Raw genomic sequence first — 13,638 nt, 5'->3', positions numbered from 1 at the left:
ATGCCGGTTAAGGCAATTCTGTACCTAAGGAATCATCAGAAAAAGCCTTTTTGTGGTAAAAAATTAAAATGGAATGTTTTTCAGTGTGGTCCCGCTCAACAATCACATTTTGGAAGGTTAGCACGAAAAAACTCCAGTGTATATAAAAAAAAACCCCAAAGTCTCCTAAAACCAGAGGTCCGAGGGCCCCGAGAACAGCGATCAGACTCTCCCCCGGAGTCTCACGTGAGGACAGCCGGGGTCTTGGAGACTCAGAGCTCCGTCGTGAGCAGACATTTCAGCCTCGGGGGTTCTTCACAGATCACGGTGCTTTAAAAGAGAAGAGAGACGGTGTAAAAGATAAGAGGAACAGCCTCCCAGCAGAGGTGGTAGAGGGTAATACAGTGAGGGGATTAAACATGCATGGGATAGACATACGGCTTCTGAATCTAAGACGAGACCAATGACTGATTAAGGTTCGAGTCTTTACAGCAGGAGAAACAGGCGACTAGACGGGGGCCAATCTGCGGGCAGGGTCTGTTTCTATGAACTAAATGTTTATTTTTAACGTGGATCGCGTGGCTCTCCTCAGCTGTGGCCCCCGAGTTGCTTTCTGTTCCGAGTATTAATGCCCCCCACTCACCTGCCATTGCCCACCGGGGTTTCCAGAGAAGGGATGGTCTCGCCAACGGCGCTCGACATCTTCACAGCGTCTCCAGCCAGATGGCCGACCGATGGCTTGGTCGTCTGTAGAGGCAAAGAACATGAATCATCCACCCTGTGCTCTGCTCACACCACCCAGCAGAGGTGGTACGAGGGACACTTACCGGTATAATCCACCTCGGTGTGACGGTTGAGTAAGAAGGCGGCTGCGCGGGGGGGAAGGATATCTCAGGCTGCGGTTTGGAGACCCGGCCGCATTCCTCGTCGTCTGGAGGTTTGTCCGTGAGGTCGATGAGGTTTTCGGTGAGAGAAGCCAGGAGGCCGTCCAGGTCGTCGACCGCATTCTGCAAAAATTATAATAAAAATCTCCAAGGAATCCTTAAGAGGAAACACACATCGCCACGGCAACAATCCGTACAGGACGCTGGATGGCAGCGAATCTAAATATTTTCACTGTACGGAATAGAACATTCTGATTGGTTGTTGGGGAGATGCGTTTGGCCGGAGACGGGCACCGCGAATAAACGGCGCGTTCCTTGACTGATAAATTCTAACTGCTCTGTAATCAGGAATGGGGGATGTTTTAAGAGGAGCGCCTGTGATATCCGCCGGGGGCCCCGATATCCGCCGGGGGACTGAACTTTCCCCAAACGCTCCGATCATTCTGCTAAATGCCAAACCGACCCGAAAACCAATTAAATGCCAACAAAAAGCAAGAAAAGCCACCTTAACACCAAGAGCCTCTTCGCGGGAAACTGACGGAATCACCGGGTGATCAGTCCGGGAAACAACAACCTCCTCAGCAAGAACGTTCCTGAGACGAGAGAATTTCACAGAAATGTCAGATATGATTTAACTATGCATTATACAGGGGGCCGGTCACTGATTTATCTATACATTATACAGGGGGCTGGTCACTGATTTACCTATACATTATACAGGGGGCCGGCTCACGGATTTATCTATACATTATACAGGGGCCGGTCACTGATTTATCTATACATTATACAGGGGGCCGGGTCACTGATTTATCTATACATTATACAGGGGCCGGTCACTGATTTATCTATACATTATACAGGGGCCGGTCACTGATTTATCTATACATTATACAGGGGGCCGGCTCACTGATTTATCTATACATTATACAGGGGGCCGGTCACTGATTTATCTATACATTATACAGGGGCCGGTCACTGACTTAACTATACATTATACAGGGGGCCGGTCACTGATTTATCTATACATTATACAGGAAATATTTCTTATAAATCGCGACAGGAAACCTACACGAGGAAGCAGCTCCGCGCGGGGACCGGGGACGCGGTCAGGTCCGGACACTCCGGGGTTAATTGCGTTAAGGAACCGTTATTGATTTTTGCCGTCAGATTCCTAGATAGTGAGGGGGGAAAAAAAAAAAAATCAAAAAAAAAAAATCAAATCGGTATTTCTTTATCTTTAAGGAGAGAGAAGGATGGGGGGGGGGGGGGGTAGCGCGCGAGACAGAAGGGGGAGAGAGCGACGAGACTCCGATACCTGAGCGCAGGATCCTCCGCAGCGAGACTTCTCTCCGCTGTCACCAGATCCTCCCTCAGCATCTGTAAGAAAAACATCAGGATACAAAGTATCTCGCGTGTCACCAGAAAAGGGGGGGGGGGGGGGGATGTCACATCACGCAACCAGGTGCAAAAGCCGCATTTACAGGGCCGTTAACCCTCCGCATTACCCGTGGCCCAGATCTCTGGCGCTGAAGCGGTTAATCTCGGCGTTACCTGCTTCCCGGCTTCCAGCTGCGCTTTCAGGATGTTGCTCTTTATATCGGCAGAGACCCGAGAAACGTCCATCGCGTTATTGAGACTTTTCTCTGGCAGCTTCGCCGAGTCCTCCGGGGAGAAGAAAAAAACCAAAGCATTTAAACAGAAAATTCCTGCCAAAAAAATCTCATCGTGACCGGAGCGGCCGGCGCATGAAAGAGTTAACAGGAAGTACCTGCTTGTTCACGTTGACGTTCTTATTTGTCCACACTGGGCAGGCAGCGGCGCAATCGGCTTCCAGATTCTTCAGTTTCGCGGTGATGTCATCAAACGCTAAAAGGAAAAAAGTAAGTAAGAGCCGGCGCATAATTTCATTTGAGCAACTCTCATCACCCTGATCCAGCTCTGACTTTTAGGAGCGAGACGGCCGCATCGGAGCGTCGCGGACAGGCGTGGAAACAGGAACGACTGAGCATTGTGGATGCATGGAAGAGCTTTCCAGCAGAAGAGGTAGAGAGTAATCCGGCGACAGGATTTAAACACACACGGGACAGGCATATGGCTGGGAATACGTGTATAAGAGGGTGATTTGGTTTTATTAGCACCTGACGCGGGGTCCATTTGCTCTGGCGAAGCCTCTGCAGTCTCCTCCAGGCCGGGGTTGCATAATCCCAGGCCGGTGGCGTCCAAGACGGAAGCCGGGAGCGTCGGGGCGAGGACGTCGTCGAGGCCGCTCTCCAGCAGGTCTTTGCTGTCAAATAATCCCACGAAGCTGCGGAGCGAATAAAAGCGTGAGCCGCGGGGGCAGAACCGCGAGGGAGATGCTGTGCTTAGCGTTTACAGCCCTTAGAGGTAGCGCTCTGCATCCACTACCTAATAAATGAAATATTAACTGCGGGGCATTTAATAAATGCCTATCTGCCGCAAGCCCGGGCTCCTGCCTCTTGTGTTTAATTTTACGGTTTGACCTGAAGTCACGTGATCCAGATGGTGCCGTGTTACACGTGAAATGTCGATAAACCCCCCCCCCGCGAAAAACATAGCGGTGTCCCCTGAAAGGGCAGGAACCGGAATGAAGATTGGAAATGCCCCAAATGAGTGCAGAAAGGGGTTTAAAACCACAAGTGAGGTTCTGGCTTCCACCATAGCTGGAAGTCGCCCCCATCCAGATCCCAAAGAAGGGAATAAACTCCGATATTAACATGAAGTCACTTACCGAACGCACCGGATCCTCCGGCAAACGGCTCACCAGATGCTTTTATTTAGAAGGATTTAAAGTTTTTAGGAGGAGGTCACACGAGTCTCCTGTACATTTAAACATTTTAATAAACAAGCAATAGATACAGCGTGACGCGGCCGTTCTACAGACTGAAAAATCCAGGAAGCGCCAGAACCGACAGAAATACCCCCCCCCCCCCCCCCAGGCAATTATTTCACCTCCAAATTAGAAAAAAAAAAAATTCCTTTCGATTTTGGAAACACAAAGAAGCGTCTCTGCTCGGCCCGGCTCTCTGGGTCAGGAAACAAAGAAAATAAAAGAAATGATCCAGAAGACGGACAGGAACCCAGCGACAGATTCTAGAAAGCTTTAATACGCTCTATGATGTCATAAAAATACTTCCTCCTGGAATCGTTCCGCTTCTAAAAATACCAAAAATCTCTGCTTTTATTCGGCGCAGAAGTCAGAATTTGGGGTTTAAATGAAGTTTCTGGAATGAAGGGGGAGGGGAACCATTAACCCCGCACTGGCTTTAAATGGCAGGAAACGTCTCCGTTCCCTTTTAACCCAAATGTGGCCTCCGTTGGCGGAGGCGGCGGCCCCCCTCGGCCCTGAGCGGCATCTCCGATATCCGAGAGATAAAGTTCTGCCGGCAGTAAGTCCATTACGCGTCTGGATCACAGATCGGTCATGGTGACCCCGGGGGGCAGTTTCCGCATCTCCAGGGGTCTCCCGGGGTCCGAGGAAGAAGATGCTGATTTCCAGCCGCTGTTCCTGCAAGGAGTCGGTACGGAGGACATGAAAAGAAAAGAGAACGGTCGGTCTGGAGAGTCTTCCGGAACATTCTGAGCCTCCAAAAGCCAAGGGGAGAAGGACGATAAATCAACACGGCCCAAAAATCACTTCTCTGGCCCCAAAAAAGGGTTAAGAGGAGCTTTTTGATTAAAAAATGAAAAGCAGAATCAGTTTTGGGTGGAAATCCGCGCTCTACCGTCTGCCGTGCACTTTATTTATTTTGGTGCAAGAAGGGAATTTGGACCCGGGAGTTACATTAAATCCCCTCCTGTGGCATTACATAAAGTCAGCTTTGGGTATCGAGGGCAGTTTTTTCCCGTTTTCCGGGAGAATTTACATCATTTGAGAAGCAGCGAGGAGCGAAATCACCGGCAGCGGCCGATCCGAAGACCCCAGAAATCCAGAAGCTGCTGCTGATCAGAGAGAGAAGATTCCGGAGCAAATCAGGGACCCCAGAACCACGAGAAGCGAAGCAACGAGAGACCCAGACGGCGTGTGGGGGGTCGCGAGGATTCCCGGGGGGGGGGCGAACCGGGTTCCGGGGCCGACATGCGCAGAGCCGGAGAAAGAGGATCAGAGAATAAAGAATCTGCCGGTCCCGTCACCCAAAAGCACCAATAAGCAAAATCACCCAAATCAGCAAGATCACCCAAATCAGCAAAATCACCCAAATCAGCAAAATCACCCAAATCAGCAAGATCACCCAAATCAGCAAAATCACCCAAATCAGCAAAATCACCCAAATCAGCAAAATCACCCAAATCAGCAAAATCACCCAAATCAGCAAAATCACCCAAATCAGCAAAATCACCCAAATCAGCAAAATCACCCAAATCAGCAAAATCACCCAAAATCAGCAAAATCACCCAAATCAGCAAAATCACCCAAATCACCTCGCAGGGAAGAGGTTCTGATTGCAGAGTAAAGCAGCGAAGCGCAAACAGAAGAAATCCCCCCAAAACCCACAATCTACAGAAATCGCGTTCACTTAGAAACGTGTCGCCCGCCGGAGCCGCTCGCGCAGGACTAGCAAAGACCTGAGATTTTTTTTTTCTCCTTATTACTGTTTGCTGAGATCTGCCAACGTTTATCGTCTGAACAGCAACATCTCGGGGATTCTTCAACTAAAATTTACCATTTTTAGCCTCAGTGACTGAAATTCGATTATCTGTCATTATTTACACGGAGGAGGCGGATAATCCGATTCTCCCGAGACTCGTCCCTCTCTATATAAATATAAAAATCTATATATAAATAATACATAAATATACAAATCTCTCTCTCATATATAAATTTAATATATCATATAAATCTCTATCTCTCTCCATATATATATATATATATAATATAAATCTATAAATAATATAAATATTAAATATGTATAATCAGTCGTGAAGCCGGGGATCTCCAACCCTTTTATCGTTATAAGAGATTGCCGGACAAACCATTTCTTGTCTCCTTGGCCGGCTCCGGGGCTCTTGGGCAGGTTTTCGATTTCCACGAGGACGGGTCCAGACGGTAAACTATTAACCATGGGAACCGCCGGCCGCGCCGGCCAAACCTGCGGAGATAACAGAAGCCGGTGACGCCGACGGCTCGGCTCTCGGTCGGAATCGCAGCCGGACTTTGCAGCGGGAGCGCTTTACTCCTCGGAACGCCGGCCGCAATAATTCTGTCTCTTTAGGGAGTTATTTCCGGGGGCCGCAGCGGTCGGTTATCGGGTGGAAGCGACGCTCACGGCAACCCGGAGAACCGCCGGCAACCCGGAGAACCGCCGGCAACCCGGAGAACCGCCGGCATCTTTACAAAACCTTATATTCCCTGCAGTTTATCGGAGGCTTTTAACACATCGGAATATTCCAAGACACATTAGAAACAGTTATAAAGCTGAAGGGAAAACTAATACCCCTCAGCGCCCCTTGATACCCCTCAGCGCCGCTGTATCCTACCTGCTGAGAGCCGTTGGTCTGGGCGGCCGGATGGTTCTGGACGCTGCAGAAAGGAAACAAAGATGGAAAAAGAGGAACATTGAAATCGTTTGGCAGCGCCGGGTACACCGACGGCACCCGGCATCACCACATTTAACCCCCCAAACGCCCAACAATTCCGCCATTCTACTCACTGGCAGAAGCTAAAGAGGCTTTCAGTGACATTAAAAGAAAAGCAAAGAAAGCCCCCCCCAGGGGACGAGTTTTGTGAACTTACTTCATTGCTTCCAATTTCGTCGGCATCCCTGTCAGGGAAAGAGAGGGAGAATTATAAACCGGCAAAAAAAGGGACTTCATGCAGTAAAAGCGGGCGAGAAATTATATATATAACCGGGCGAGAAATAATATAGATACGTATAACCGGCGAGCCGCTTCCATTATTTTGGGGTTCAAATTCACAACGAAATGGATATTTTGTGCCTTTGGGGTACCTCTCATCTGCAGAGTCCTCCTGGAGTAGCGTTTGCTGGGCCGGCGCTCGAAGGACGAAGATCGCCGCGGTTTACTGGACTTTGTCGTCTGATATTCAGTTTTTCCGCTAAACCAAGAAAAAAATAAAAAAGAAAAAAAAGAGTGGAAAGTAAGAAATAAATACATTTAATGATTAACTCTGCGTGAACCACAAAAGGGGTCAAACTGCTGTGGAGGGGCCCCCGGCTGAACATTTTGGGCTGATAAAGTTTAATGAATAAAAAAAAAAAATAATCTAATTATATATCATAATTTCAACAAAATCAAATCCCCGGCAGCCTGAGGACCGTGAAAAAGATCCTGCGTACAGCGGTCCGTCCCGCGGCCCCCCGATCAGATCGATTACCTGTATCTGAAGCGAGACCCGAGCCGTATGAATCCAGAGCGACTGGCGCCCTTCTGGACCGGACCCCGCAGGCGGAAGAAGGCATGGTGCTCGACGGCGCATTTCCACAGGTGTTTGCAGGCCTTGGGGTGATCCATCTTAAAGACGAAGGTGTGTTCCTGCTCCTTCCCCTACAGAGAGAGGCGGATCAGGGGCCGCGCAGGCACAGCAGAGGCAGCGTCCGCACGGATCAGGGGCCGCGCAGGCACAGCAGAGGCAGCGTCCGCACCAAGCCCACCCCGGCTCACCTGCTCGTCGTCCTCCACGACCACCAGAGTTAATTTGCTCTTCTTAAAATCCAGTCTGGTTATTTTGGGCCTGAAACGTAAAACAATAAATAGAATACTTTGCGGTTTGGCGGAGCCTGTCCAGGGGGCCGTATGCTGGGGGGGGGGGGGGGGCAGCGTGTACAGACCACCCGCTGGGCTGCGCTGCCCCCTAGTGGCTGCTATAAACGACACGGAGCTGGTGGCTGCGACAGGTCACAGCGCACGCAAAACACAAATCGCTTCCAGAAAAGCCTGAATGAAGCTCAAGGTAGTCTGTGGACCCAAGAGCTAACACTTTGGCCCCCGCAGTCAGATCTCAGAATGATTCATACGGATCCTCACCAGAAAAACAGTCCGATTTTGGTGTCGCCTTCAAAAACCAGGACGCCGGTCGGGGTCAGACCGAGCTGGTAATCGTTCCCATCGCGAGCCTGTCGGAAGCAGAGAGAGTGTAAGCTCCTGGGAGCGAGGCCCTCCTCTCCTATTAGATCTTAACACGAGTTACTGTAATTGTCAGTCCTAACGGATTCTAACGGGCGCGCACTCCTGGTTTTTTTTTTTTTACCCAAAAGGTTACTTAAAATGCCGTAAGAAAAATGAGAAAACGGTTTTGTTTTCACCGTGAAAGCTCCGGTTTAATGGCGAATGCCGGCGGCTAAGGGGTTAATGACGGCGTCGCTCACCTTCACCACGTGCATGTCCACGCCGTACATCTCCAGCCACTTGGCTTTGTTCAGATAATTGGTTTCCGCTTCACCGGGAGTCTGTCCCCTGGAGAGAAAAAGGCAACGATAGAACCCGCCGGCGGATCTCCTCCCTTCTACTCAGCCATCTCTGCTGGGAGGCTGTTCCACTTATCCACCACCATCTCAGTAAAGAAACTCCCTTCCGTTCCATCTCAGCCTCTGACTCTCTAGTGTTAGATTCTGATCTCTTGTTGTAATTTTTCTCCTCCTTTGAAATAAATTCCCTCCTGTCCTTTATTAAACGTCTCTCCTGTCCCCTTCCTCTACCTGCCACTAATGCCCCTCGCGATACCCCATAGAAGTTCAGACACCTGAATTCCTTCCACTTCTGGAACACGGCCAGCTCCAGATCCTCCGTCTGCGTCGGCACAAAGCGGAACTCCGACACCAGCCCCGGCTCGTGTTCCGACGGGTCAAAGTCGCCCAGCTCCCCTGAAACAAATGCAGGAAAGGGTTAAACGACCCGGGGGGGGGGGGTAATGTTTATGAACAGAAGGAGTTAATCCGGGGAGAAGTTCCTCCTCCTGTCTATCGAGACGCCGCTAAACTGGCTTAACTCCCACCTCGTTTCAATACAATCTCCTTATCGGAGCGGCCGGCTTGTGGGGAGCGGGTCCCGGGAGGGGGTCCGGGGGGGGCGCATGCAGGATATTTAGTGTTTTGTCAACTTGGAAGAGACTTTTGAGGTCCCAAAAACTTTTTAACCCTCACTTTTTTTTCCCTACGATAGCCGTTTAGCTAATATTGGCCGTTAAAGCCGCCGTCTCTTCTCACCTTGCAGGATGTAAGCCGCCAGCTGCACCGCCGTGTCGAACGGGCACTCCAGCCTTAAACGGAAAGATTTCATTCAGCGATTAACCCCGAACCCCCCAGCGTGCGATTAACCCCCGAACCCCCCTGTATAGAAGGTGTTACTATAGAGAAAGAACATACTGAGCCAAGCCCCATCACGCACAGCCAACCAAACAATGTATGACGAGCCTGCGAGAGCCCAGAGAATTATGGGAAGCGGCTGCTGGGATTATAGGAAGCGCTGCAGGGGGGTGCGCCGTTGGGGGGGGGGGTGCGCTGCAGAGGGGTGCGCCTCCATCGCAGCGCCACTTACTTCCCGCTCAGGAGGTCCTGCTTCAGCTGCTGAACAAACAGGTACCTGGAACAGAAGAGGCGCGTCAGACGCGGAGGATCGCGCATGTTCTACACGTAAAGCGGATTTAATGCCCTTCCGTTCCTGCACATCCCAACAACGTTCTTTGCTGCTTCTGCTGGGAGGATGTTCCCGATATACACTACCCTTTCCCCAGCAGTAACTGGAGGGTTTGGGCATTCCTCCGAGTAAATGGGAAGCAGAAGCCCCAGAGAGACGCCGCGCATGCTCACCGGGTCAGCTCTTCCCGAAGGTTGTTTGGTTCCGAGGAGTAGAATTTGACGCGGAGGTGCAGACAGTACGGGGGTCCGACTGCAGCGAGCGGGGAGAGAACGGGAAGAAACACAGAGATAGATTTCTAGACGCGTCTTCGGAACGAAACATACAAAGTATCAGTGACTGGGGGCCGAGGAAACATTTTATTCCCTGACCCCCCCAGGGCCGGCGAAGCCCCCGACACACTTACTTTTCACTTGTTTTTTGATGCTCTTGGTGTTATCCAGCCAGTGCTAAAAAATACAGGAATACAAATTATTTCAGACAAAAAATAAATTATTCAGCAAAACATTTCTGATCAAATCCTCCGATTACCGATTAAACCGGAAACAGTCGCCTCGTTACCCGTCCCTTTAAACATTTAAACCCCCCCGTGGGGCTCTGTCTAAAGCAGACAGCGGTCCGACAGAGCCGCAGAACCGAGCACCAGAACGGCGCCTCGGACCGGACCGGCAGGATTCGCGGCGGTTATAAGATATATAATATATATAATGAATGATGGCGGCCACCTTCCTCTTCTCTGGGTACTCGGGGGATTTCTGATGGCAGCGCTTGGTACTGCGGCGTGCGGTGCATGTCTCTGGTACACGCAGGGTTAAGGAGGTCACGGAGGTCCCGGGGGGGGGATCCGTGCCTCTCGGTGCCTGTCTCGGGGCAGCTCGGCCTCCAGGCGAGGAATGCGGAGGAGATGAAAGAAGACAGACTCCGAGATGAAGGAAAACACGGCTCAGCTTCACCCCCCCTCTGCCAAGTGCCCTCTGCTGCCGGGGAGAGGCAGAACCCGGAACCCGGGAACCCACACGGGCCGCCGGCGGAACCCGGGAACCCACACGGGCCGCCGGCGGAACCCGGGAACCCACACGGGCCGCCGGCGGAACCCGGGAACCCACACGGGCCGCCGGCGGAACCCGGGAACCCACACGGGCCGCCGGCGGAACCCGGGAACCCACACGGGCCGCCGGCGGAACCCGGGAACCCACACGGGCCGCCGGCGGAACCCGGGCCGCCCAGAAATAATATTCTCTGCTGGGATGCGGCTCAGAAGCCGGCTGGAAATCCACTACTTACAGGCACTTGGGCCGAATCCATGAACTGCAGGCCGAAGTAATCCTTCTCGATCAGGTCCAGATGGTACATAATCTGATCAAACAGCTCCTGGCCTTTGGCTTTTTTCTGCAACAAATCAGGACAGGTTAATGAAATTCTGATCTCATATTAAATTATCGTTTTCATTTCTACGGCAACAGCCTATCGGCGCATGCTTTTGTATCACATGACGATTACACGTTCCCGGCAGAAACTGTGGAAGTTTAAAAAGTACAAAGTAATGTTACCGCTGGGACGGCACCGTCCAATCAGAACATCCCTGAATAACCCCCCTCCCACGACCCCTTATCTCCGGGGGGGGGGGGGGGGGAAATCACCTGAGAAAAGCCCACGTGGGGCAAAAACAACCTCACATTCTGTTCTAACAGTCCCTGCATTTAAAGGGTCCAACAGAACCAGAACCAACGGAGAAACCAGTACGTTGGGTAAAGAGGGCTTGGCTCAGAAGCTTACAATCTAGATGAAGAGAGAGAGATATATATAGCGCAAGATTTTAGGTCCTTTATAAGTAGTATTGGGGGAGGGGGGGGGGCACAAATCACAAGAAACAGATGGAAATGGCTGATGTTGGAATTCAGCAGCCGGATCGGAGATCTTTATAAAAAATATATATCTTTTATATTTATTTTTAGAGATCGCCGCGCCCCAAATACCGCCCCCCCCCCCGTAACTGGAGACGGACTCGTTTCTGCTCTTTTTGGCTCCTCTGAAAAGCCCTTTTGTTGCACTAATGAGCCCAGAAACAGATTGTTCTGCGGGAGGCAGAGGCTGCGCCGGAGGAATTCCTCCCCACCCCGTCCAACGCAAATCACCAACACAAATATTTATTCTGTCCTGAGGGCCGGAGAGGAGGGAGGTCTCAGCGGTCTGTTACACGTTTAATCTCCGTATGCCCCCCCCCCCCCAAACCGGTGAATATTCCTAATAATCAGAGCCGTCCAAACCGAGCCGATATGAAAACCGTCACCAAGCCCTCGGGATAAAAATCGATTGGGAGAGAAGAAGGAGATCGGAACAGAAAACCCCAGAATAAATCCTATGCATTAAAGCGAATTAGTAACAAAAAAGACAGAATTACAGTATTTGGAGAGACGAATTTATACAGAGCTTTAGCCAGTGCTAGCTGTGAGAAGGGGTAGGCAAGTGGAAAAGCCTCCCAGCAGAAGTGGTAGAGGGTACTACAGCGATTCCGGGAGGTATCGGGGGGGGCCGGAGTTAGATCCCGGAAGGTATCGGGGGGGGGGGGGGGGGGGGGGGGGGGGCCAGAGTTAGATCCCGGAAGGTATCGGGGGGCCGGAGTTAGATCCCAGAAGGTATCGGGGGGCCGCTGCTCGATATTTACCTTTTCTCACCTGCGACTCTGCGAATAAATAAAGCTGCGAATTCCTCGCATTCCTCGCCTCGTCGCTTACACTCACTTCTCATATCAGTTTCCACTCGAGAAAAAATAAAAACAACCCAACCCAATGAAGAGACGCGGGGGGGGGGGGGTCTAGCGCTCGACGTACCCGGACGCGGGGGGCCGCTCGACGTACCCGGACGCGGAGGGGGGGGCGCTCGACGTACCCGGACGCGGAGGGGGGGGGGCGCTCGACGAAGCAAATAAGGAAGAAAGAAAGAGAAAGGGTCATTTAAAGGTCAAGATCCCCCCCCCCCCCCCCCCGATCTTCCATCAAAGCAGCCGGTTTATTACGGGGGTCCGACACAAAGCAATCAGAGCAACCTGTTATCAGGTGTGTGTGTGTGTGTGTGGGGGGGCTTTTGTTTTAATTGCCCTGCACCTCCCCCGCACTCAGCTCTCGCCCCACGGTGGGAGCTCCGCAGGTGCTTCTGTAATCTGTCTGCCGGGTGATGCGCGAACAGGTGCTCTGCCGTAAAGCGAGGAAAGACGGCAAATCAGCGGCCCAAACACGGCACTGAATATTTGCGGGACGTTTTATATGCGTTGGGGTGTTTTGGCGACACATTCCGTGTATATAACGGGTCGGTATCTAAAGACAGATTACCGCGCGCCGCACACACCGAGATGCCGGCTTCACGGGGTTAATGAACCGGGCTTTATCCACTAAGGTGCGGGCATTAACCCCGTCACCGCTGGGAGCAGAGTCAGCAGCTACAGAACACAAAGTTACATTACGGGGAGACGGGGGAATCTGTAGCCAATCAGCAGCGAGAGATATTGGGCCTCGGAGGAGGTATTCCGCTGCAGCTTCTCCTTAAGCTTTAGTGAATCAGGCGCTGCCGGTAATACGGGTAACACTCACCGGCAGATCCACGCTGACATCACTCCCATCCAGCAGCGACACTCGGCAGGTGATGACGGACTTGGCGTCCCCGGCGGCCGGGATGTGTGTCGGTGCCCTCTGGGCTTCGCGCAGGCGCTCCTTCTCCGCATACCGGCGCATCGACCGGCGCCCCAACGTGCGCCGGAAAAAACTCAGCATCTTCGGGCTGCAAAGAGAAGAGAACGGTGAGAACGAGTGAGACTCACTGGGCTGCAGTCACCCGCAAACCATCAGCAATCATTTAAAAAGTAATAAATTCAAATAAATTACAAGAAAAACGGCCGTTAACAACCAACCGGCAACGCCGAAAAACGTCGTTACAATGTAATTAACCCACATTCGCTAATAACGGATCCATCCGCACGTGACAAAATATAACGTTTTACTGAATCCAGAATTATTTCAGAATTCCCAGAATGCGCGAGGAACGGGTAAAAGCGTCAGCGGAGACCGGAACAGAACGGCACAAACCGGTTTCACCAAATCAAGCAACTTAATAAAAAAACACGAAGAATTTCACAACTCCCCACAAAAACGTTCTCGTATCTCGAACAGAA

At 51.5% G+C, this 13,638-nt stretch overlaps 1 protein-coding gene across 1 annotated transcript; it reads right to left on the bottom strand.

Annotated features, from left to right (window-relative positions):
- Nucleotides 1-251: 251 nt before the first annotated feature.
- LOC149281314 (band 4.1-like protein 5) lies at nucleotides 252-13,240 on the bottom strand. The gene is made up of 23 exons (XM_089499496.1): nucleotides 13,061-13,240; nucleotides 10,758-10,862; nucleotides 9,880-9,922; nucleotides 9,647-9,725; nucleotides 9,375-9,419; nucleotides 9,044-9,096; nucleotides 8,581-8,701; nucleotides 8,207-8,294; nucleotides 7,866-7,954; nucleotides 7,503-7,572; nucleotides 7,216-7,385; nucleotides 6,798-6,936; nucleotides 6,360-6,395; nucleotides 5,856-5,971; nucleotides 3,002-3,168; nucleotides 2,632-2,729; nucleotides 2,415-2,525; nucleotides 2,179-2,240; nucleotides 1,933-2,034; nucleotides 1,369-1,456; nucleotides 807-986; nucleotides 623-726; nucleotides 252-309 (listed from the first exon to the last, which is right to left on the bottom strand). The coding sequence occupies exons 1-23, from the start codon at nucleotides 13,238-13,240 to the stop codon at nucleotides 252-254; spliced, it is 2,304 nt and encodes a 767-aa protein (XP_089355622.1).
- Nucleotides 13,241-13,638: the final 398 nt, after the last annotated feature.

Source organism: Sceloporus occidentalis, unplaced genomic scaffold (assembly GCF_023333645.1).
Source record: "Sceloporus occidentalis isolate IW3139 unplaced genomic scaffold, rSceOcc1.0.p SCAF_136, whole genome shotgun sequence".
NCBI lineage: Eukaryota > Metazoa > Chordata > Lepidosauria > Squamata > Phrynosomatidae > Sceloporus > Sceloporus occidentalis.
This window is presented reverse-complemented; position numbering and strand designations above follow the sequence as displayed.

Excerpts from the sequence above, each read along its gene's own strand:
- LOC149281314 (XM_089499496.1), bottom strand. The coding sequence starts at position 13,240 with ATGCTGAGTTTTTTCCGGCGCACGTTGGGGCGCCGGTCGATGCGCCGG. Across the intron at positions 9,923-10,757 it reads TGGATTCGGCCCAAGTGCCT|CACTGGCTGGATAACACCAA; the intron begins GTAAGTAGTGGA and ends TGTATTTTTTAG. Across the intron at positions 5,972-6,359 it reads AGACCAACGGCTCTCAGCAG|GTTTGGCCGGCGCGGCCGGC; the intron begins GTAGGATACAGC and ends TTATCTCCGCAG.